Source organism: Ammodytes marinus, assembly GCF_949987685.1.
Source record: "Ammodytes marinus genome assembly, chromosome: 21".
NCBI classification, from domain to species: domain Eukaryota; kingdom Metazoa; phylum Chordata; class Actinopteri; order Uranoscopiformes; family Ammodytidae; genus Ammodytes; species Ammodytes marinus.
In genome coordinates this window covers 12501800-12526986 of record NC_137225.1, presented here as the reverse complement: position 1 = coordinate 12526986, position 25187 = coordinate 12501800, and the positions used below count along the sequence as shown (strand labels likewise).

At 42.9% G+C, this 25187-nt stretch overlaps 1 protein-coding gene across 2 annotated transcripts in view; it reads right to left on the bottom strand.

The window, feature by feature from the left end:
- Positions 1-25187, bottom strand: part of mmp16a (matrix metallopeptidase 16a (membrane-inserted)) — a 72902-nt gene that overhangs the window by 9873 nt on the left and 37842 nt on the right. For both annotated transcript variants that reach the window (XM_080050383.1, XM_080050384.1), the window contains 3 exons: positions 17341-17502; positions 11653-11870; positions 1900-2038 (listed from right to left, as the gene is read on the bottom strand). In XM_080050383.1, the coding sequence (XP_079906509.1) occupies positions 1900-2038; positions 11653-11870; positions 17341-17502 (519 nt within the window). The remainder of the gene's footprint in view (positions 1-1899; positions 2039-11652; positions 11871-17340; positions 17503-25187) is intronic.

Below are 25187 nucleotides of genomic sequence, written 5' to 3'. Positions count from 1 at the left end.
GTTTAGAAAATGACCCGATTAAATGAACAACTAAGTTTTATGAGTATAGTAAATCTGCTATACCGAAGAAAAACACTGAAGAAAATAACATATTATGTGCACAGCGTTTCAAACTGACCTCATAAATATTGCTGGCATTTCTACACAGAAAGTTCTGATCTACTGTATCTGCAATGAGCTAACCTGGTCGGACACATTGGCCCGTTTGGCTTAAATCTAAAATAAGACGCTCTCGGACATGTCCACATGTGGTAAATGAAGCAAGCAGCTCTGTCAACACTAAAGAAGCTCTGATTAGATCCTGTCTCCCGGGAGGAAAACGCATATTGACATATAGATCTTGCTGCATGTGTGAGGTGCCTCAGTGTAACCCTGGTAGATTTTAATTCGATTCATTTCATTTGAATTAAGGCTAATCAAATCGTTACATGTTGACATATATACAGCTTTTAGTTCAGGCTCATTATGCGGTAATTCTGTGAGCTGGATTCTACTGCTGCTGCATATAATTTTTTCATATTCTTGCACAGTCTGTCTCTCAGAAGAATGGAAACAAGGAAACACTGACTCAAAGTTGGCACCGAGCTGCATTGAAGGAATGAAGAACACAAGCTAAATCTATTACTAATGTATACCAGTGAGTGTCTGCTTACTGACCTGCTCTGAGTTAATCAGTGTCTCAGCCGTGACTTTGACTCAAACTACACTCTGAAGGCTCCATCTGTGCATTTATTTTAAAGAGAGAATTCATCAGACCAGTCGCCGTAGGAGGAGATTCAAAATCTGGTTATAGATGCAGGCGGCATTCTGTTTTCTGACCGACTTTCTTTCCCCGATTTCTTTATTCCTAATGGGGACGGACAGAATAAGGCCTTCTGGGAGTCAGCTGTTCAAATGAAAGGTAGCATTCTGTTAGTACGACTTCTATCTGAATCTGGGTACAGTCCCGGTGCCATCCAGCCCCGCAAAGAAGAGAGAGAGAGAGAGAGAGAGAGAGAGAGAGAGAGAGAGAGAGAGAGAGAGAGCAGCAGAGTGGAGAAATGAAGACCGGTAGTCTGTATTTTCCTGGAACAGTTTGGTGTTTGTATCACAGCAGTCTCTCTCTCATTGTCTCCCTATGTCTCCTCTCATCCACAGCCTCTCTTTCTCCGTCTGTCTCCCTCTCTGGTCCGAATGCAAATGGGAGTTAAGTGGACAGCCATGTTTGTCTACTGGTTTCTTTTAAGTGGCTTTTTCGGGCTTCAGACATAATTAGCTTCAGATGTGTCTGTGTTTTGGGGGTAGCTCAGTATGGATTTGTAGACAAATCTCTTCCGAAAGGTACCAATCTAAAGTATTGAAATTCCTTACGGGTACATATCGCAACGGTCATTCCCCAGTTAGCTGCAGTAGAAGATTTTTACTGCCACTAAACTTCAGTATAGTATTCAGTATATATAGTACAAAACGGGTGGATTATGGCAGATTTTCCAACCAAAGGAGCAAAACACTGCTTTAATCTGCTGCAGTTAGATGGAACTCAAATGCATAGATAAGATCAAGGCGGTGCTTTGAGGGAGCAAGATACCATACAGACGTTATTGAAGATAAAAAAAAAAAAAATTAAACTCTGTTTGGTTTCATATATGAACAGACATAGGAAACACATGCTGAATACCAAAAAGACATGTGCATATAGTTTGTGCCGAGAGCCAAAATGTCAGCCATGTACACAGTGCATATCTCCAAAATTCCTGCGGATGAATAATGGATAAAGATAAAGACGACATGAGGAGCAAATGTGAAACAGGACGGTGCGGACGCTTTGTTTGGACTGGGGGCTGGTTGAAGATCACTCGAATGGACAAAAGAGTTTTAAGCAACAGTGGTTGGAGGTGAATTTGAGCGAGCGTACTGTACCTTTGAAGAACACAAATTTGCCCTCGCTGTTCTCGTAGACGGCATCAATCTTAGGCGGCAGGCCCCTCCAGAACACACTGATGAGCATGGGGTATCCAGGCATCACAGAGTTATCCCTCACCCGCCAGAACCAGTGATCCTGAAAGATGAGAATAGAGAAAACCGTTAAGAAATTAAGACAAATGCTTGATCAAGGTCAAACATCACTCAACAGGCCCGCACAAGGAGTGGCACTTACAAAATCAGTGCCTTTTACATATATTTATTTATACTTAGTCAGCACATTGTTACGTCCTTTATATTGTACAATCTTTAGTTTTCTATACTGCTTGGTTTTGTCTTACTTTTTGCTCTATTTAGAATAGATTTTTGATTATTTTGAGTATTTTTGTACCTTGTCTCCTTAATTTCTAGAGTTTATTTGTTAGCCTGAATATGATTTCATTGTGATTATTGATAGGGGTGGAACTCTGTACAAGCCCATTGGGCTTCATTCCCTCCTTGCACCATTAATTGTTAATGTGTGCTAAATAAATAAACTAAACTAAACTAAACATATTACTTAATCTTTTTTATTTTTGTACTTTATTGCAGTGTTGACCGGAGAGTAACGTATTTTTGGATTCCTCTGTATGTCTGGCCCATATTGCAGAATTGACAATAAAGTTGACTTTGAAATGGGGTATGGGGTTTCAGAGAAGTGGTCATTAAGGAGGCAGTGAGGGTCAAAAGGAAAATGCTTCTACATTGTATTATGGGAAATGTAGGATTCGGACAATAAAACATTTCTTATGTTAAATTTTACTCTCGATACTAAACAACAAACTGCCAAGAACCAGGATAAAAGAGATAATAAATTCCATCCATAAAATACAGTTGGCTTGGCGGTAAATAATGTAACGTCAGGCCAGCCCCGTTGCAATGCTTTCCCACTAGTACAACAAAGCCTGCTGGCGGTGATCAACTCCGGCAGCTGCTTTGATAGCCCCGGTGCCTTTCGGGATCCACATATCGTTTCTCAGGTTGCTTTGTAAAGCCAGTGAGACGGCCGCTACGCACGCAGAAGGGGAAGAAAATACTGGGAAAAAGCATCAAGTAACGGGGGCAAAGTGATAGCCAGGAGCTTTATGAGAAGCCAAAAGTCTCTGGTTTCCCTTCGCTGCTGTGTGTGTGTGTGTGTGTGTGTGTGTGTGTGTGTGTGTGTGTGTGTGTGTGTGTGTGTGTGTGTGTGTGTGTGTGTGTGTGTCAGTGCGTCCAAGTGGAAGGTGTGTCTTTTTGATGTTTGGATGAAACTTGATGAAAGAGGGAGCCGGCCGAAGGGGGGGATGGACCCAGCTGCGAAAGCCATTAGGACTCAGCGAGATGTCCCGCCCTTTGGCAACCAACGGACACTTGCGTCTCCCGAATGCGTTGAGCTGCTCAGGCCAAAAAACCTCTGTGACCTCATAGCGAGGGGTCGACAGAGACGGAGAGAGAGAGAGGGAGAGACAACATATCATCCCAGCCGACCCTTATTCACAGTGAAAGCTAAATAAACAGGCCATTTATCAAACACCCTCTGCGCAGCTCGCCCTCTTTCTCTGTCTAATCCAATTGTTTCCCCGGGACTGTCGCTCTCTCTCCCTGGACTCTTCCATCGCTTTCTTTTCATTTCCCCCCGTGTCTCCCCATTCCAATTCCTCCTCTCCCTCTCTACCTATATACTGCCTCCAAGGATTTCAATTGTTCAGCGTTTTTCTTCTGTACACGGCCCCGGCCCAGTAATTGAAAACAGATCAAACTGTGTAATCCAAGCCATTTGAATCCTTTTGACTTCACGAAAAGAGGAAAATGTTTCCTTCCCCCCGCCCTGCCGCCCCACTCCCACTCTGAAAATAAAGCTGAGGCTCTTTGACTTCACTCATAGAAAATTACAGCCGGCACTTTGCCATCGCAGGAACGTCTAGAATAATCACAACAGGTTGAGTCTTAAGAAGAGGTTTGAAATAGTATACTTCAGATTGTTCGTGTTCTCTGCTTCAAGAGAAAGGGCAGTGCAGGGTTTGTCACGCATACGGTTTCATGGCGCATGATAATGCATGCAGAGCAATAAAAGTTGAATTACCATTCGTTTTATATAGTAAAAAAAAAATCAGGACTGCTCCACAGCATTAAGAAACCATCCCTACGATGAGCTTTTGTCTGTGTCAAGGAAAGTTTTTGAACCGGAAGGCAAGCTGCAGACGTTGCCCTGCTATCTTCACTCGGGAGGTTTCTGGCCCGCTGAGTTGACAAAACAACTTCAGCACAGATAAATGACGGTAAGGATGATTTAAATAACTGTATGTATTGACTTAAAGGAGCAGGCACCTGCAGTGATTACTGTCTGATGAGGACATCACTTTATGGATGCTGTTCTCCAAGATTGTTGTGAAACATAACTGCTGAAATGGAATAAATAAAGAACACACTAGGGCGTGGGAGAAGATATAGCACCACAATGACAAGTGGAGACAGCAATGAACTTTATACATAATGTTTTCCTCTTGCGTCCTTGTTAAATAAATAGGAAAAGAGATAAGACTCTAACAGTGAGTTTGAACCCAGAAGATTGTCATTGCTGAAATCCAGGTCAGCCCGGGGTGAGCATCTGCTGCTGCCATGTGTGTGTTTGTGTGTGTGTGTGAGTGAAGAGGTGAGAATATGACAGGCCCGTGGTGTTAGGATGACAGCGTTGTTCACCTCTCACTCGGTTAATGTGCGTCACATGGACATGGAGTGAGAGGTGAACATCACTGTCATCGCTTGGCTCGACCGAGAGCCCGATGAAGGTGTCAATAATTCAGAGGGAAGAGGATTAGGGTTGAAGCCTGAGATCCCTGCGTCTATCAGGACTTCTTGTCAAAATGGACTCTTTTTTTTTACTGAGCAAAGTAGCTGGAGAACACTAGCTTTCCAGTGGGGTTTATGTGTTTTCTAATGTGATGAGAGATTCTTCTCCCAGACGTCTCCAAAGCATATTAAAATAACATCAACTGTTGTATAATGAAGTACTGTCTTGAGATGCCGTCTCTACATGAATAAGCACTGGTTCAGTGCAGGCGGTCAAAAGAGACATGCACTGTAGCTTCCATCCCAAGGTAACTTGACTGCAGACGATTGTTCCAAGTGCAGAACATAACGTGAAACAAAACAACCCGCCACCCCATACCACTAAAACAATCAGATGAAAAGGAAAAAATGCGGCATGTGATGTGCCCTGTTGAAATGCCTTTGCACACAGTAAAAGCTGAATTAAAAGAAAGTTGGTCACCCGCCATCAATCAATTAGTTTGATCCAAATCTGTTAATCAGTTCAAAATAAAAAACAAATTTTTGTTTGATTTATTATCTATGACTTTGACGTTAACATCAAACTTAACTTATGGTGAATGATTCGGGTCCTCGATCATTGATCATTTATGCTTCACAGGTAAATTGTCTATAGCTTTATTTGACCCTCTTTTTCCTGTTCAGTCACACTGCTATTACAAGACTCTCCATCATTTCCTCCCAGTAACTAACTGAAAAGGACAAGGATACTGAGGAGAGTGGACAGCTCGCTACCCACTCGGCTACTGTGTTCTCATTACTGGCTGTCGGAAATCAAAGCACGTCCCCGCGACCAATCCTGAACAGCAAGGCGACCTCCGGCGTCCAAGAATCCCCTGCTCTAAATCTGTCCCCATCGAGGAAGGAAGGAAGGTCTCTTAGTGACGGGCCAGACCCTTGTGAGTGAACTTAAGACGAGTGGAGAGGAGTAGGGACAGTTTCCTTTGTTTCAAACCGTATCAGGGTGAGAGCTGGCCAATGGACTGATGAACAAAGTGTCTTTATCTCGATTGTCCCTGATTATAAGCAGAGCAAGAGCCTCACATTTCATCCACGCAATGGGCTGCAGCTATAAAAGGTTTGAGCAGGCAAACCATGCACCCTAATTCGGTGCTGTTAAATGTTGGAAGGTGAACTAAATGATGACAAAAGTGATTGAAATGACTTTGAGGCTTGAATTGCTGCTTTCCAACATATGTATTTTTTTAAACTTTCACATTAAAGTTGTACTGAACTGTGACCATATAAATGCCTGTAAGAGAAACCAAAACAAACACTTCTCTTCAAAACACACAAGAAGTGTCAGTCTCAGTCTCAGTGCCTTATTTCTCTTCCTGCAATATGTGTCCGTCTGTTGGTTTTCAACATGATTGTTCCATTAAGGATTTATTAAGGCTTTGAGGGAAGCATGTTTCAGGGAATGTTTGGCCCAAAACCCTGAAGCTCAGTTTGGATTTTCCGGCTCTTTAAACTGACAAAATGGCCGTGAGCCATGAACTGAAATCCAGACTTCCAAACGTCTGTTGGAAGGTGAATGAGACTTTTATGTCCACATTTTACTACACTCTACTCCTGATGGGAAACAGGAGAGAACCCTTTGTAACTTGATGTCTGGTCCCTGTCTGACAGAATAAGGAAAGAGGTCACAGTGCAGTACATGTTTGGTGCAGCAGGAGAAAAAACTGGACGCATTATTGCCTGAGAGAAGCACTGCTCTATACACATGCATAAACATGAATGGCTCTGTATCTCCAGGATGGGATGCCATATGGTTTTAAGAGGTTCATAGAGAGTTGAACCCCCGAAGTGCCTGCAATCATAAAAGCGGTAGCCGTGTAATTTCAGCAAGGCTTTCGCTGGTGACACTGGATCTACATGGCCATACACAGTCAACTGTGAACCTTAAACGACCCTCTGTCGACCCTCTGGAGAGGAAAAACGATCAACCGTAAAACTACCACCTTAACAAGCATGACTCCTAACCTGCCTTCTCAGATTAACGGGCCTCGAATAAATCAGGCACTTGGGGCATCGCTGGGAACAACAATAATGAGCATTACACTTTAAAAAATCAATATAATTTGTGCAGTTTTATTATATACCTTATTCAACCTACTGTACATCTGCAATAGTTGGTTCAGGGAATCTCGGTCCTTCTGTTGTGAAAGCAGTCTAAGATTACGTTTTGTCTTCCAGGTTTGCACACTTAACTTCAATCCAAAATTTGGAAGTCATAGTGACCGAAGTGTTAACCTTCGCTCTACTTTAACATTGAAGTTAAAGTTAAAGGGGCAGCGGACAGATTTTTACTCATGAAGTTCAGTTTGCACATCACAGGGATAATTACATAGCCTGTTAAAGGAACAGTTGTATAAAGTCTCCTGTGGCTCTTAAAGCAGCTTTTCTCACTTTGAAACAATAACCCAGATGATGACATCGGGGTCACATGGGCTGCCTGGGGCTTTAAACTTTACAGCCAGCATTGTAAATGTGTGGGGTTTGAAGGAAGTTGGCATTAAGGGCTGCATTAGTGTAGGATCCCATGTTTTTTTACTTTGACGCAGACCTTAGTCTGAGTTTGGATATGCTGTATCTGCCACTGATTGTCATTTGTATCTTGTGTGTCCCTTAGTGCAACACTTCATTTGTAATATGCTTCACTACTTGTTATTTTATTACCTGACGCTGACAATAACACACTTCTCCGTTCTGCTGTTATATGGAACACATTTGCCTTCACGACCGCATCAAATTACATATGGAAGAGTTAACTCCGGCAGTTCTTGATGAGCTGTGCTTCTTTGACATTCAAGAAGTGGCACATTTAGATATTTCTCAAACAATAACCTGTGGGGCAAACTGTGACGCCCGGTTTCCCAATTTTACATAGTTAAAAACACATTTTCCTTAAGCCATGTCCTAGTACACAACATTAACGTATTTGACTTTCAGTTTGAAAATACTCTGAAAGTCCAGCAGAGGAAAAAACTGTAAAACCGTCCTGGCATCCTATACATTCATAGCTTATATTCAAGTTTCATGCCAAAAATCTGAATTTAAATGGTTATAGTTTCGCAGGCAATCTTAAAAGCTGTACTTGGACAGAAATAATCTTCAGAGATGTGGCATGAACGAGGTCTGTCCTGTAAACCCACAACTCTAATCGACCATGGTATTCTTTCCTTTGACTTATTTTATCCTTTGGATACCAACGACATGCATTAAGTTCAAGCTCTGATTTGTGCCAAAATGCTGCTCGAAAAGATGTTCAAATGTTTGCTTCTTGTGTTGCAAAAGCCTAATATATGGGTCATCCTTTTTGTAAATAACAGTGAAACAAAAGCACATGCCCAAACACTTTTAGTCCAGGAGTAAGTCGTGTCAGCAACATTTATAAATGCAGAAGTTTTTTTTCACTGAATAAACTCTGTTAAGTTTGTCTGAAGCCACCTGCTTTACATTGCTGTACCACCTGTAAACCTCGGGGGGCTGGGAGACATTTCTGAGATCTCTGCTATAATGACTTGGCCTCGACTCAACTCCGCTCTTCCAAACCAATCAAGTGGGGACAGTGAGTTTAGCCAAGATTTGCTGGCAAAAATTAACATAATGAAGTAATCACGCAGACATTCACTATAATAATCAAAGAAAATCGGCCTTTTAACTAAAGGCAAAGATTGTAATACGACTGAAAACAAGAAGTAAGGCATTAGCCGTTAAATCATTCCCAATCTGTCAGACATCATTTTAACCAGCCTTCAGCCTCCAAAACGTAGACCTTGGCATGCTCTAAAGGGAATATATCAAGCTCTCTGGAGTAGTACAAACACCGCTAATTATGATTCCAGAACAACCGTTTTAACAGTTGGGCAGCTTCATCTACCAGGAAAAAAAGAGAAATCACATGATACCTCAGTCCTCTTGGAGAGAAAAATAGGCACTACAACTCTGAGAATCAAGAAATATTAGGACCACCTGCTCCTCCTGTGAAAGCCACTTGCGCAGCCAATCCAAATCAAGCCACTGATCCCTTATTGATTTCGCTTTGCTCAACACATTTGATCCACCGACTGAGACGGGGATCATGCAAAGAAACAGGGTGAGCGATAATGTTACAAGCCGGTGGTCCTAATGACGTGAACGCGGCGGATTTACGACGGCACTTACACGTGTTCAGTAACAAATCATCTCAAGCTGTCGGTCTTTTCCCCTCCATTACTCTCTTTGGGGGAAAAATCTGAGCTGGTGCTACTTCTAAAAGGCCAACTCAGAGACAAATTAATCATAGTCTTCAAAATGATGGGACCCAGAAGCCCCCTGTACATCAGTGGTGATGCCCACTCAAGCCAAGCAATTACAGGTACTCATACTTGTGCAGCTGTCGTAATAAACTTCACTGTTTTCATTTTTATATATCACACAACTCTGAATGAAATCTGCTTATATCCTTTGCATATGCAACACTTCTTGTTCCAGTCATTTATAGAGTACAGACAGTATACTCATTGCCCCTTTGGCTTGGGGGTTAATTATGTACATTGCATTTACAGTATGAATTGGAAAAGTGTCTATAATAAGGGGAGAGTTCAAGCAAAAAGGTGGAGCCATGCACTTAATCCCCTATGGCTTGGCCTACAAAGAGTGCTTAGACTACTTGGCACACAAGACGGACTGTGTTGGTTTTAAAATCCTGAGCCAGAGTTGAATGCAAATGGATATATAAGGTTTTTAAAAAAATAACTGTTTTGTACAAGAGTGGAAGTGTAGTACAAGAGGAGAAAAATGGCAATCATATGGATAAAACCAGCACACAACCTTGTCACTTACTGTAGTTGCTCAAAAGCTGCTTTCTGGCCAAAAAAACAACACATCTCAGCAAATCAGGGATTACAGAAAATGTTACAGTAAGTGGTGGCCTAATGGTTAAAATTAGATAACCATGACCCCTTTGGTGTGAGTCACAGCACTCTCCCTCTCTCCACATTTCCTGTTGCTTTCCCACGCTGTCAAAAAAAAAGGCGATAGGTAGAATGGCCCCCTTTTTTTTTACACTGACATGGGACCAAAACAAAGGGGGGCGTATCTCATGCACATTTCAAAGGATCGCACCAACAGTAGAAGTGATCAGATTTGGGGAAATTGACTACTAGATTGCAAAACAAAAACCATCCTTAAGAGTAAACCTCCCAAAGAGGCAGTTATCTGTACATCAGCTGACTAAAACAGGTCAAAAGAAGAAAATAAATACAAAGCCGGTGTTTGATTAGTCATGACAAGGAAAATTAGCGGTGCTGGCGTGTTCGTACTAGTGAAATTATTCTTCTAAGGAGTAGTGCCAAGACAATTTGTTGGTGCACCCATATTAAATTCCAATCCAACAGATACATTAAGCAGGGTTCTTAGAGCTCGACTGGCCTCGTATCACTTCACTTCCTAAGCTCGTAAAAACGATGGCTGATTGCTGACTGTCCTTTTTTGTCTGCACAGAACCTCTGAGCTCTGCAGGAATCCCATGATCCTCATCACTCCGTCAGAGTTACATACAGTACACTGCAGACACCACGTGAAAGCCTTTAAAGACTTAGGTAACAAGCAGATAGTATTTCCACCAGAGGAAAAAAAGCATAGACAGTGTGTTCTTTGAGTCCGATTTTTGGTTAAATACCTTCACAGGTAGCAGCCACGGTCCTAAGCCAGATTTATTTATTTTTTCAAGTTAAAAGAACAGACAGAGAGGGGGAGGGGCAGAGTGAACAGATAGGCTCCACAAGCCTCTTATTTAACCGTTGAATACTATCTATTTATAGCAGCAGAAAAATAAAGTCACTCTCACACAGGCATCACAGCGACTCTTTCTCTTTTCTGTAGAGAACACAGGACAGCTTTGTGTTGCCCCAAGCTTTTTTCTTTCTTCCTTTCCGCATGTTGCCAAGGTCTTGTGCTCACATGCTTAGACCGTGGATAAAGATGCATTAAGGGACATGTGTACTTTCACTTACACAGGAATGTATGGCAGACTGAGGTTGATGGTAGAAAGGAAAGGAAAGCTCTGCAACACCGTGCGTGGCATGCTGTTTTATTCTTCGTAAGAAACACTACATACAATATCTGTAATGTCCAAATTCCTGCTCGGAGTAACCATGAAAGAGCTCCTTTTAGAACCAATAGCTCCTTTTTAATCGTGCAATAAATACTTTACAAATACAAATACAAAAACACAGGAAGTAGTTTTAAGATAATTGAGGATAGTCAAACTTTTTTCTACAAACTATAACCACAGTCACAGTTTGTAAGTGCAGCTAATGTTGTCAGCGACCAGAGTCCAAGAAAATATTCTCTAAAGGGAAAATAAAGTACTATTGAATTGAATTGAATTGAATTGAATTGAATTGAATTGAATTAGAATCAAACTGTTATCTGAACAGTTCTACGGAACTTCTCTATGAATGTGTAGAAAAAAGAACTCATGTACACACATTTTTTCTGTTACATCCAAGTGAGCTGTTTCCACATTATAGACATATCCAGCAAGAAGCAGATACCATGCTTTGTATATTTAAGTTATACTCAAATTCCCTCTCCACATGCTGTTTTGTAAACCTACAGACCTTTCCACTGTTTGGAATCAAAAGATTAGTTCATTTTTTGCATTTATCAGCCTATTAAGCAAAGAGCTATCTGCAGGCCTACATTGTTGGTTTGGGAGTATATGGCATGAAACTCCCCTCCTGACAGAGTTTGTTTGGCCTTGTCATACTGATTGTGGTGCAACTTTAAGTCAAACTCTTGGGGTAGCTTGAGGTAAAACCGCTCCAAGGGTTCAAAATGACTCCTCAAAACAAACAAAATGTGAAAATGCCCCAGGGTTGTGTTTAGATATCCCCGACCCTTCAATTCCCTTACCTTAAAGACGAACATCTCCCTCCTCAGTATGGCCAGGGTGTTGAAGCCTCCGTCGCAGATGTTGGGTTTAGCGTTGGGGTGGGTGGGTCTGTCTCCCGGGGGGAGCCTGGGAGGGCGCGTTTGCCTGTCTGGCTTGCGGGGGTCAGAGGGAGGATGGGAGCGGGGAGGGGGCGCCGTCGGTAAAGGCTTGGTGGGCTGTGGAAGCTTATCAGGAGGCCCTGCATGAGGTGAAGAGAGAAAATTGGCTCACTTTTTTGGGATACATTGACCTGCAACAATTTCTACTTGTAACTGCCACACATGGGGGTAAAAAATCCACCTCTTTGGACTACATTTCTGTGAGAAAGTTTGGATTAAACTCCTCAAATCTAACTGAACAACAACATCATGGGATGTTCTTAGCGACAAATATCTGGAAACGTATTGCAATAAATGCAGATCAGTGCATGTAAAATATACTAAACAGGAATCCGACTTCAAAAGTCCTTAAACAACTCTTTTTTCAAGGAATGTATTCTTGCAGCCACTCGCATATCTGCTCAGAAAATATGGAGACAGAAAAAGCAGCTGGTAAGCTTAGCTTAGCACAAACACTGTACAATTCAAGGAAACTGCTAGCCTGGTTTAGTCCAAAGAATACAACATCCTACCACCCCTACCTATAGTATAGATCACTTATAAACAGATGACGTTGCCAGGCTACCAGCAGGCGACCACTTGCCTACCAGCACGACAACTCTAGGAAGACTCTGCTACCGACCATGAAATAGTCACTAACATTACTGGTCAATAAGTTACTTTAGAGTTGCTGTTGGGAGGATATTGCTAGCTTAGGACTGAGCCAGAATGACAGTCTCCCCTGATTTCCAGTCTCTGTGCTAAGATAAGCTAACCAGTTTCAAATAGACTGTACTGACAAGACATTGGTATCATCTCATTCTCGATTAATAAAGTAAGCTCACTGCCAACACGTCTAACATTTCATTGGAGATCAATCCAAAAATCTAACTTTTAGACTCTCCTCTTTCAATTAATTAGCCCTCAGTAGGGTGGGATGCAGTGAAAAGGAAAAGAGGTTCATGCGTGCAAGAGTTCCTGATTTTTAAGGGCGTACAAATTGCATGCAAATTTGGTGTGAACCACTTCCATTAATAGTAGTGTGTCGATTACAGCCGAGCAGCCACCTGAGCTCACAGGGGAAACCAAATGTTTAAGCCAAGTTTAGCTCTTTCACCTGCAGCTGAAAACACAGTGGCTAAGGACGAAGTGAAGAGGAAATTTAGAAACAAGGGAACAAAAAAAACACCAGAGTCAAAAGGGGAAGACTTCATTTGTTCCAAAAACAAGATGAGGCCATGTGAAAATCAGCGGACAGACGTTTAACAATGCCAAGTTTAGGGATTCAGCTCAGCAAAGCACAATATGATATGTTTAGATGAATAAAACGGAATGAAGGATTAAACATAAACATAAATATACTGCAGGGATTTTAAAATAAAATGTCCTCCCAGACATTCCTCTATGTCATTTCACATTCAGGATTTACATGAGAGAAAGCGAGGAGCGAGAGACACGGAGAGAGAAAAAACAGAGGGAGGAGAGGGGCAGAATGGAGGGCAAACGAGTGGGTTGTGTGTATGAATAATTGAGCCCATGACGACGCGCATGAATAACACACTGTGTGACTGTGAAATGCAGGATAAGGGTTGTTGCCATGTGTTGATTGGGGCCAACAGATACAGGAATAGATGACTGCAATATGAAGGATGCAAGAATGATGACAAGCAACCCGTCTCTAACGCCCAGTCACCAAACATGTAAATGTGTAATGGTGGCTTATATAAATAATGACCCTCAAAGATACTGTAAACATTTGGGAGTTATGCATGAACGACTAAAATGATTCGACAATTTAAAAAAGTTGGTGAATGAAAAGAGGATTAATGAACTAAACTAGCAACTGATAATTTAGCCAAAGGTAGTCCATCTAGAGTACGCAATTAAACCAAGAAAGATAAACCATCAAACTAGCTGACTGACACGCTAGCTGATTGTGGGGATTAGAAGAGGAACGCTCCTCTGCTTAACATCTCCCAGTCTGCTGAACTGATCAGCAGAGATTCCATTCACTGACTGAATCAAATCCTCTGGAAATACGTGCCAGATCAGCGGAGCCAAAGCACTCAGCACTGCGGTTATGTAAGTATCGGACATGTACACAAACACGCAAATGCCTCAACACACAACAACAACATTATGGGTGAAGTGAACCCATGACAACAGAAATCAAGTTTGTCTCTAATTTTAGCTGCCAAACGACTTCATTTGTTTCCCAATGATCGGGATCTCTTCAGGTGGTCCCACATGTTGGACCGGGGCTTACAGATGTGCAGTCAAAGGCCAGCCGAATCACCACGGCAACTCATTTCACTGATTAGTGCACTCAAAACTAAAGAGCTGGAATCTAATCAGTGGATTTACAGACACAGATATGGAAAATACGTAGTCTCTGGACCAAGAACAAAGGTGTTTCGAAAGTCTTTCTGAGTGTCCTGGAAGGAGTAGGCCGGATTTTAGCACCGACTGTGACATTAAAAAATGCCTCAGGTTCTGTTCAGCAGAGCCTGAGATATCTTAACTTTATCAACAATTAAAAATAGAATGGGTCAAGATAAATGCGCACGCAGGCTCTATCGTAACATATTCGTATTGGTCGCATATTTCAGTGTAGATTTGAGTAGCCTATCCCTCCAGGTAAGGGAAGGGTAGCCTTGTTTGAGACAGTTATTTGTCGTCATAATGGCTGAAAACGGGGCTGAACCATCAAAGAAAAAAAGAAAATTCAATGAAGAACAACTAAAAGCTAAAAGGGAGAGTGATAGACGGTTGGGAGGAGGGCGTTGCCAAGCAACGTGTAAACAATTTAACAGGAGTGAACTAGTCCTGCAGTGTTAAACAAAGTTTACTTTGCTTCATCATCATCAGATGACCATTATTCATCTGAAATACTCATTAATTACAACAACATTCACATTACCTCGTCTTGATCATACTGCTGTCTCTCGTTCATTCGCTTTCTGTGAGGGCACGGAATCTTTCGCGAGAGTGGTTAGTGACACTGCTGCATCAACTCATTGCAATCAGGTGTTTGTGGCACTGATGGGCATTGAGTTGATGCAGTGTCACTAACCATGCACTCTCACAGAGCCGAAAAGATTCCGTGCCCTCACACTTTCAACACGGACATGTACTATATTGCACCCTAATCATATGACACTCGCACCGGCCTGCATGCGCTAGAAAACAGCTTTACGACAGCTGTCGTCGTAGAAATACTACCGCTTTTGTCCAAAGGGGCCGCCAGTCGCCAAAGTTCCTCGTAGCCACTTTAAGGTAAGAAATAGAAAGCGGACAGATCAGCATCCAAATCTCTAACGGTGGATCGATCCTTAGCATTGAGCTCACTCTACCCTCCTTTTTCTTCCCACAATTCACTGTTTGATCCTGCCAGGCTCCCATCAATTCAACATCGTCTTCCCATTTACAGCTCCGACACCACTTCTTCTTCTTCTGTGTCATTGCTTCTTTAACACCTCACCCGTAGTTCTCTTCACATCGCTCCAGACCTCTAGCCTGCCTTTGTGCCCGTTCATTCAAACAAAATGTCACCACTTTCTAATTCATCTTTACTGCAACGCTCCCACCTTTGTGGCTGTGGAAAAAGAGGCCAAATGCTGCTGAGGAAAGGGGGGGGCAGTGAGAAAGGAGCTGCCATCACTCCTCCTGCCCTTCAGCTCCCAGTAACATACACAGGGAGGAGGAGTCAAACTCGGGGAGGGATGAGGAGAGATTTGATCGCTTGCCCAGGTCCGTCACTCCCGGAGGGACGTGCCCTGGCCATGTAAGCAGATGGCAGGTACTTTTGTGCCTGTGTGTGTGTGTGTGTGTGTGTGTGTGTGTGTGTGTGTGTGTGTGTGTGTGTGTGTGTGTGTGTGTGTGTGTGTGTGTGTGTGTGTGTGTGTGTGTGTGTGTGTGTGTGGCCATTCATGTGACAGACCAGATGTATCTTGGCGGAGTGTGACTGGTTTACAGCCTCAACAGCTGTAAGGGACAATGCTGTCACTTCCCCCTTGAAGTCGTTTCTTAACTTAGGGCAGATGTCTCAGATACGACTGTGTTAACATTCAAATACACTTAAAAATGCATACATTTAAAAAATAATGTTGTTCCAGCTCAAATTCAATGAATTAAAATCATTAAACAGCACACATCTACACAGAGTTTTTGGCGAGGTCCATCCTGACGTTATCACTAATTCAACTCTAAGAATGTAAAAAATTACGACTACCCTGATGCTTACACAAATTCATTACGGTCAGATTGAATTTCACACTTCTGACACAACCGGCCCGGAGCTATATCAGCTTTATGAAAATACAAAAGCACTGCAATCAGCGTCTGTTGCCTCAGAGATGTTGTGTGTGTGTGAATGAGGAATGTGTAGGTGCTCCGAATGATGAAACGCTCGCCACTTCTGATCTTGAATCTAGGCCTTAATCTCCGATCTGCACTTGTATCTGGTCATCAAAGGGATCTCATGCTATAACTGGGTTAGAAAAACACAAAAAAATACTCTACTCTAGTTCTGACTAACCCATTTATGTTGCAAGACTCAAATGGTTGCGGCCAGATCAAATTATTCCAATCGAATCACAACAATTAGCAGATTTGCTTGAAGCGGAAAGGTAAGTCTTTTTTTTTTGGTCAAGTTCAGCATTGGTGAATTGAAATTTGAACCTGTTGTTTAACAGCAAATTTAATAAAAGGTTACTTAAGCATCTTAAGGCCAGGACACACCAGCCCGATAATCGCCGTCGTCAAAAAAAAAGACAAATCTGTTTGGTGTGTGCCGTGACGTCGGCCGACGTAGAGGTCGTCGGGCTTGTTTTGAGCCTGTCGGCCGCCGATTGTACATGTTCAATCGGCGGCCGACCGTCTTTCATTTGGAGCAATTTGATTGGTGGAGGGCTAGCGAATCAGTGAAGCCCGGAAGTGAGGCGGGTAGCACAAACAGCTAACAACAGCTAGCCATCGTTTTAATGTGTTTGTTCGTTTCGTTTTGAGAGTACTCACATGCATCAACCCTTGTTGACTGCTCGACACCATGCTCGACACTCTCTGCTAAAAATTGTGCTCTTATGGTCCATAAATATAAATACGTATTTCTATCTATGTTTATGCTCTAGAGAGATGTCCAATCATTTCCGGCTTTCGTATTTTTTCGGGCCACAATACAGATTAGCGCCGCCTGCTGTTGTGGAGACATTACGTCCCGCGAGCGTACGGAAAATAAGCAGTCGTCTCGGTGTGTTCTTTGGCCGCGACGGGAAGACTGGAGCTTCCTGAAACGGCCGACTCCATTTTTTGCGTAGTCGGAACATGTCGGACTGGTGTGTCCTGGCCTTTACCCTGGCCATTTGCTGCAAGAGCAATTTAGCAGCATGGATAATGGATGTCTATGATTTGTTAGACTGAAAACCTTTACTGACTTAAAAAAAGTGAGGAAGGTTGCACAGCAGGACCCATTTGGGATCATTAAGCCCTTGCACTATAATGTAGGATGTGAATATGTACATTTACCAGAGTGAGAGTTACTCAGTACTTCAAAATGAAGCCAGAAGGCCTTACCGTAAATCTTCTGGATGCCCAGCAAGTCGTCCATGGGCAGTTTAAAGTTGTCAGTGTCCATGTACTGGTAGAAAGGAGCCATGATGGCCGTGGGGTCGTTGGAGTGCTCCAGGCCCAGCGCGTGGCCCAGCTCGTGCACCGCTACCAGGAACAAATCGTTACCTAGACACAGAGACAGAGAGAGAACGCAGTCTGTTGTTATTGTGCTCATCAAACACAAGTTTGTTCGCAGCGTTTTATATATCTCACAAGTTGCACCTGTTCGGGCTTGGCAGTGCCAGTGTAGTTCTTTTCAAAATAAAGCCACATTTTTTCAAGTTGCGTGCTGGCTGATTTCAATAAACAACAGCCCTTAAAAAGGTGCACTTCGCATTTTCAGAGGAGGGGGATTTGTTTACATTCAGAGCCTGCAGTTTAAAAAAACATATTTACTCTACATGTGATTCTTAGTATTGAATAATTCTATCATCATAAATCAAAACTAAATTATTTTGAAGAACCTGGACCCAAACGTAAGACTAGAATATGTTTGTAAACCAAACTGTGTGCCTTGCTGCTGTAAACAACAACAGTGAAACAGTAACTTTTCAGGAAGCTAACTTAAAAGAGTGTTCCAGGGATCACATTTTCCTGTGAGGAACGTTTGTTTATTCTGTTATGAGAATATACCTTAGAAAAGGTGCACTTCTCTGACACAGCCAAAGTTACATAGTGCACCTTCAAGGGGAAACTATTGGTTTAGTTCATGGTTAAACAAAACATGTACCGTCAATGTACCGTCCTTGAAACAATGCTAGAATCCCGACATATGTGAATGTGTGTGCATGAGCATGGATAATCCACTATTTATGCGTCCAATGAGTGGATTATGTAGCGAGCCACCGACGGGACACATTACACATGCACACACACATATACAGTACGGTACGCACACGCACAGAAAAAACGCATCACTCTGTAATTAGTCTGTAGCTGTGGTAAGCTGATGACTACACTGGGTTGACCTTTTGACTCTAAAAGCCTCCGTGGCCGGCAGCCAAGCCCAAACCCAATCCCAACTGTATTGGTTTTTGGATATTTAGAATTTAGAGCCGCCCCGTCCGTGCTCCCATTCAAGTTCCCCAACTAACGTCACACAGGCAACCAAAGAAACAACCAAAGAAAACACTCCTCCTCCATGTCCTCTCTGATGCTTTGCCAAAACGTGGAATCTAGCATATAAAGAAACTGATCATCATTGTTGAGAAACTCATGGGCATACAATTAGGGTTAGACTGCTATGTCTTATGTATAATTTATAAGAGAACACTGGCTGTCTGTGGGAAGCTATTAACCTGATTCCAAGGAGACGTCTCATCCCCTTTAAAAATAAATGTTGTTGCCGTACTTCAAAGGAGAGCCTTTTCCACCGTATCATGAATTAAATGTTACGTAAAACAGTGTCCCTCTAGCTTAAAAAACAAATGTACAAACAGACAATATCAGTAAAACAAAATAGGGGTTTTGAATGGGAGTTTGGACTTGGGCTGGTCATGCATTTCGCACAAGATCTACTATTCTTGGTGTCAAGGTCACTCTTCAGTTTTACCTTTCTCTCCCTTTCGTATCACACTGGGGGATCGGGCAGGAATGAAAAAAGCGCATCACTTATTCATTCGCTGCTAAAGTGAGGCACTTATCTGCTGCAAATCTGTCACATGAATAACACATCGGCAGATACAGTCGTTGAAACAGGCGCCTCTTAGCAGATTCAGTACGATATTTAAGAATTTACGGACCAGGCTACTGCGGAGAAGTGACTTAATTGGAAATTTGTGAAGGATATTTGACTGTATAAATGTCATTGCATCTTTATGCGGCTGATTACTGGAATAATGTTCAGGGTTTTACTGAAAAGGCTTTACTTTTCAGCCAAATTCTTCCAATGAAAATACATGCCTTATAAACATTGGAGAAGTACAGAAAGTAAGGCCAATTTGGTTTAAGGCCAATAAAGAGAAAGGAGATTAAGAGAATGTGTGGGACGACTCACTGAATTAGCAATCCCTTGGGATTGAAACCAGGTCACTGTTCGTTCACTTCTTTGTTTACTTAGTTATTTGTTTTTGTGCTGTGTATCCCCCAATTGCTCCTCCACACTCACACATACACACAAACACACCCACACACACTCAGACCAACATAACACACTGCTGCATGCCTTAATACACACACTCCATATCATAAATCCAGACCCATGGTCCATGTCATGTCACCAAATGTGAGTCTATTTTCAGAACAAAAAAAGAAAAGAAAAGCTAATGCAATAACTCTACACAAATTGACAGCTGGCAGTTTTGTTGGTGCAAAGGACTGTCTATGCAGTCAGCTGCTGATGTATTTTCCTGGAGTAAAGGTGAGTGATTGCTGAGACGCTTTATCATCATGTGAAAGCTAATTAACCTTAATGTATCGGCTGAATTATAGATGGGAGTGAACAGAGGCTTAAAACACTTCAGCATTAGGCCGTTGTGCATTACAGAATAGAAATCATCCAAATATCTTCATAATGGACTCATTTACAAATAGTTGATCATGCCATAGTGAGTGCCACTCTGTGATTAGAGTTAACAAATGTATACAGTGGAGGAAATAAGTATTTGATACTCACTGATTTTGTAAGTTTGCTCACTTACAATAAAATGAACGGTCTATAATATTAAAGGTGCTGTAAGCGGAATGGTTATTTTAGCTAACTTCCTGTCAGTTACTGCAGGTAGCAGTCCCCTCGCTCGTCCCTACGTCACCACATTAATGCATTAATGTCTTCAAGCAGCGAGTTATCTAGCATCATCTCAGATCCATAAATGTGATAAAACATGGTAAAAACCATCAAAACAGACGTTGGGAAGGATTTTTACTTGCTCCTCCATTGTAGGCGCATAAACATTCACCCATCTGTTGCTCTGACGTGCACCGGCAGTGAGACCATGAGTCTCACTGCAGGGTCTCACCCGAGACAGGTGTCGGTTTGTAGCGTTCTGTCTTGTGATTGGATAAAAAATTATTTTGCATTTCATTGAGTGAAATAAGTATTTGATCCCCTATTAAAACATTCCTTAGTACTTAGTGAAGAACCCCTTGTTGGCAAGTACAGAGGTCAGACGTGTCTTGTAGTTGATGACCAGGTTTGCACACATCTCAGGAGGATATTTGGACCACTCCTCTTTGCAGATCCTCTCCTAATCTTTAAGGTTTCGAGGCTGTCGCTTGAGCGTCAGTTCCCTCCACAGATCTATTGGATTAAGGTCCGGAGATTGGCTAGGCCACTCCATGACCTTAATGTGCTTCTTCTTGAGCCACTCCTTTGTTGCCTTTGCTGTATTTTTAGGGTCATTGACATGCTGGAGGACCTATCCACGACCCATTTTTACGGACCTGGCTGAGAGAAAGAGGTTGTCACCTAGTATTTCATGGTACATGGCCCCATCCATAGTTCCCTCGATGCAGTGAAGTCCACCTGTCCCTGTCCCAAAGCATAACGCTTCAACCTCCCTGCTTGACTGTGGGGATGGTTTTCTTGGGGTCATAGTGAGAACTCCTCTTCCGCCAAGCATGGCGAGTCACTATGATACCAAAGAACTTAATTTTGTTTTAATCTGACCACATCACCTTCTCCCAAGCATTCTCTGAGTCGTTCAGGTGTTCATTGGCAAACTTCAGACAGGCCTGTACATGTGCCTTCTTGAGCAGGGGGACCTTACGGGTACTACAGGATTTCAATCCATTACGGCATAGTGTGTTGCCAATGTTTTTCTTGGTGACTGTGGTCCCAGCTGCCTTGGGATCATAAACAAGCTCCTCCCGTGTAGATCTGGGCTGATCCCTCACCTTTCACATGATCATTGATACCCCACGAGGTGAGATCTTGCATGGAGCCCCAGACCGAGGGAGATTGATGGTCATTTTGTGTTTCTTTCATTTTCGAATAATCACACCAACAGTTGTCTCCTTCTCACACAGCTTCTCGCCAATGGTCTTGTAGTCTGTTCCGGCCTTGTGCAGGTCTTCCATCTTGTCCCTGCTGTCCTTAGACAGCTCCTTGGTCTTGCCCATGATGGAGATGTTGGAGTTTGATTTATTGACTCTGTGGACAGGTGTCTTTTATACAGGTAACAAGTTGAGACAGGTGCGTTTTATAGAGGAAACTAGTTGAGATTAGGAATACTTTTTTAAAGCACAAGGATTAATCTGTGGGAGCCAGAATTCTTTATAATTGGTAGGGGATCAAATACTTTTTTCACTCAATGAAATAATTTATATCTTTTTTTAATGTGATTTTCTGAATTTTCTTTTTGATATTCTGTCTACACTGTTAAAATAAACCTAGCTTTAAAATTATAGACCACTAATTTCTTTGTAAGTGGGCAAATTTACAACATCGGTTAGGGATCAAATACTTATTTCCTCCACAGAGGTGCTGATATACTGTACGTTATACAGCAAGTCAAAAAAGAGACATAATAATAATAATAATAATAATGAGTCATAATAATAAATGAGAGAAATGCAGCTCACGTACATCAGAGCTGCACCGGTGCTAGTCTGGATGCTACAGATGCTCAGTCTAGTCACATCAGCATGAGTAAATAGGACGGACTGTCTTTTCCCATCCCTCAATCTTGACTCTGTCTTTCCTTCTCCTAGGGGGCCGTCTGAGGTCGGCGTTGTCCCTTTCTCTCAGTTGGCTTATGTAAGACACTCCGTGGTAAACAGGGACGTCCTGTCGGCCCCCGGAGGCCACAAACAAAAGCCCTGGCCGTTTCTACACCCTGGCTAATTATCAAGCTAGAACGTACAGTATAGAGCCTATGCGGGGGAGGGTAGAGTGCGGAAGGAGATGGGAGGACACAGATTCATAGATAAAAATAGAGATTAGAAAAATTGAGGTAAACTGAGGAGAAAAGGGCATCTGGAGTGATAGCTGCGTGAGGAAAGGAAAAAGAAGCAGGATGATTAAGAGACGCGGAAAAAAAGCGATAAGGCTCGGGGACCATTTGTTATCTGGTGGTGAGATGTTCCGGCTTTGCTGCTATCGCAAAAAGACGGAGATGATGAATTATACAGCTGCAACCTTTGACCTTGACGTTTGTAACGTCCCCCCTCCTGTCAGCGGCCTGTATCTCAGCCCTCACCGATGCAACAAAAAAATAGAATGGAGTAGGAAATAGAGCTAGAGCAGGATACAGTCGAAGAAAACAATGCCAGGAGATGAAATACATAACAAAGCTCTGCATAGCTTGTGTGATGAGAACCCACTGAGGACAACAGCTTCGTTGTTTGTCGGGGGTGGGGGGGGGGGGGTTGTGATTCATAGCTCTCATCGTGCCTTCCCCTGCTTTTATAGCATTAAAGCTACAGTGCCTAACTTTTTCCATATGAATGGCAATACATTCCGAACAAGTTCACACAAAGCTGATTAAAGGATGTTACATACTCCGCGAGAAGAAAGAACAAAGTTCTCGGTGACAGAGCTGCAAAATGAAGTCATTTTCTTCTCTCAGCTCTTGTTTAGCTGTTCTCGCAGCTTGTTCTCGACACATCACCCGGGCCGAACTTTCTTCTCGCAGCTTGTCCGAGAACTATTGTGTGATTGGTCAGTCTGAAGTCAATGAGGAAAGCGAAGTGAAATCAGCTGGCGCTACTGAGTCAATTACCATGGTAACAATGCGCCGCGGTGAGGAGTTCGGCAGTTGAGTTCTCGTGAAGTATGTAATGTCAGACCAGAAAGAACTTCTCGCAGCTCTGTCACCGAGAACTTTGTTCTTTCTTCTCGCGGAGTATGTAACAGCCTTTAGCCCATCCGCTCCAGCGGTATCAAACTGGTGTTGCCCCCCGACACTGGCAAAGCAGCTCAAGAAGCACCAAAGAAATGTTTCAGTTGTTGATTCCACTGCTAAAAAAAAACAGCAGACGGTATAAAATCTATGCGCGATCACCAGAGGCTTACCTCATGTAAATGCGCTGACAATTTCATTTTTGTAATTACTCAGAAATACTCATAAGGGCGACAGAAGTTACGCATTATGGCTTTAAAATAACACATCCAAAATGACAGTTTCAAGCCTGAAAGCAACTATTGCAGTAAAAGAAAAAAAGAAAACTAATTCAAGCACTGTTGAATATTTCAAAAAAACTTTTTTCTCCATGTAAAGTGGGCAGTGATCACAGCGTTAGGCCGCAGCGGCAGCACACTCGCCAACACACTCTCCTCAGGATACTGTAGGTCAAGGTCGCTGCTAATGAGATAGTGCAGCCAAGAAACAAGAGTAAAGAAGGGAAGATGGAGTGGGAGAGGTTGTAGGAGGAGAATCGCTGGAGGATTTATGATCAGACGGGTTGCAGTAAAGTAAACAGGGGTTTGTGATTAGGGACCCGGAAAAAACCTCTACCTGCTCTTTCCCCATAATTTACAGTTCTCCATGCACATGCCACAGTCGCTACAGCCCGTATGCTGGCTAGGGGGGGATACGTGACGTGCGAGGATAGCGAGTTAAGAGATACACACACACAATGGGCCACAAATCAGACAATTGGCGGGCTCTGGACACCGCTGTTCAACTGCTTGCTGCTTCTTTGCTGTTTAAATAAGAGCCGTGATCCGCTCAACACATGACGTCAGCTAAAAGCGTGGGTAGTCCCACTTGTCGGCTAATCTATTCTTCGTACACTTATGCATTTCGGATTCGGATATTCATGACAAGTTACCAAAGCTAGCAAGGGAACTTTTTTTTTTCTCTCCAGCCAGGAAAGCTTCGGAGAAATACAACAACCCCCGCTAGGCTAACAGGATATATTCACATTTGGAGCAACAGAAAGCCAGCAAACAAAGCTAACCCTTCTCCCATTGTACGGACTGGGTTGCCCAGCGGAGAGCAAAACAATTTCTAACTCCTCTGCCTCTTTTTCTCCAGAAAACCCAGCTGCGACTGTAATCGCCGTTATCTCGTTGCTGTTGTTTTTTCCCCTAAGAGTCTCAGCAAGCATAAGCCCTGTCTTTGTTCCGGAGGATCCCAAACCTTTCCCATTGTTCAGTTCCCACAAATCCCTGCATGTGGCTGACCCTGCGCTTTCAGGAAAGGTCTTGTAGGAGTTTTGAGGAGTAGGGCAGGCGGTTCCTCACGTTTTTTTTTGTCTGATGTTTCCCCACGGCACTGTTGGATGAATGTGTTGAGGTTCTACAAAATCTTCCCATGTAACCCTAGCAACTGTGGGAGTAACCCAATTACTAATCAGGGTTTAGCTCCACACTCCACACATGCAATTCACAAATCTGTGTGGGACAGAGTAGAAACAAATTTACTTTAATAGAAATCTTTAAATTGTGTCAAAGGACTGTTCATGCAGTGCCTCAGTAACACTGACTAGAAGCCTTTGGACCTTGACCAGCTTCAATCCAATAATTGGCATAGGTACAAGCAGCTAGAATGCAAAGTAAGCAGGTGCCACTGCTGTTGGGCATTTTACTGTCCCTGAGAGCTCAGCAGTGGAGAGCAGGAAGAGGAAAGGGAAGGAAATCAGCTGTTATCTACTGGCCGAGGACAAGTTCACAATACTGACTATGGCTGTTGTTTCCCTGAGTAGGAAGGTATTTAGATATCAGAACAACCTTGACCCTGAGGGAAGCTGGAGATATGGGAAGTAAAGAGTCCAGAGAGGCAGCAGAGACAGTGAACCCCAGTGCGAGTCAATGAGAACACTGGCCGTCCAGGAGTGCTGCGCTGCACTGTACCGACAAGCTGCCAGAGGATCTCAGCCCAGTGGTTCAGTGCCTGGCTCAGAGGGCCCCAGGCTCACACTGCTCTGCT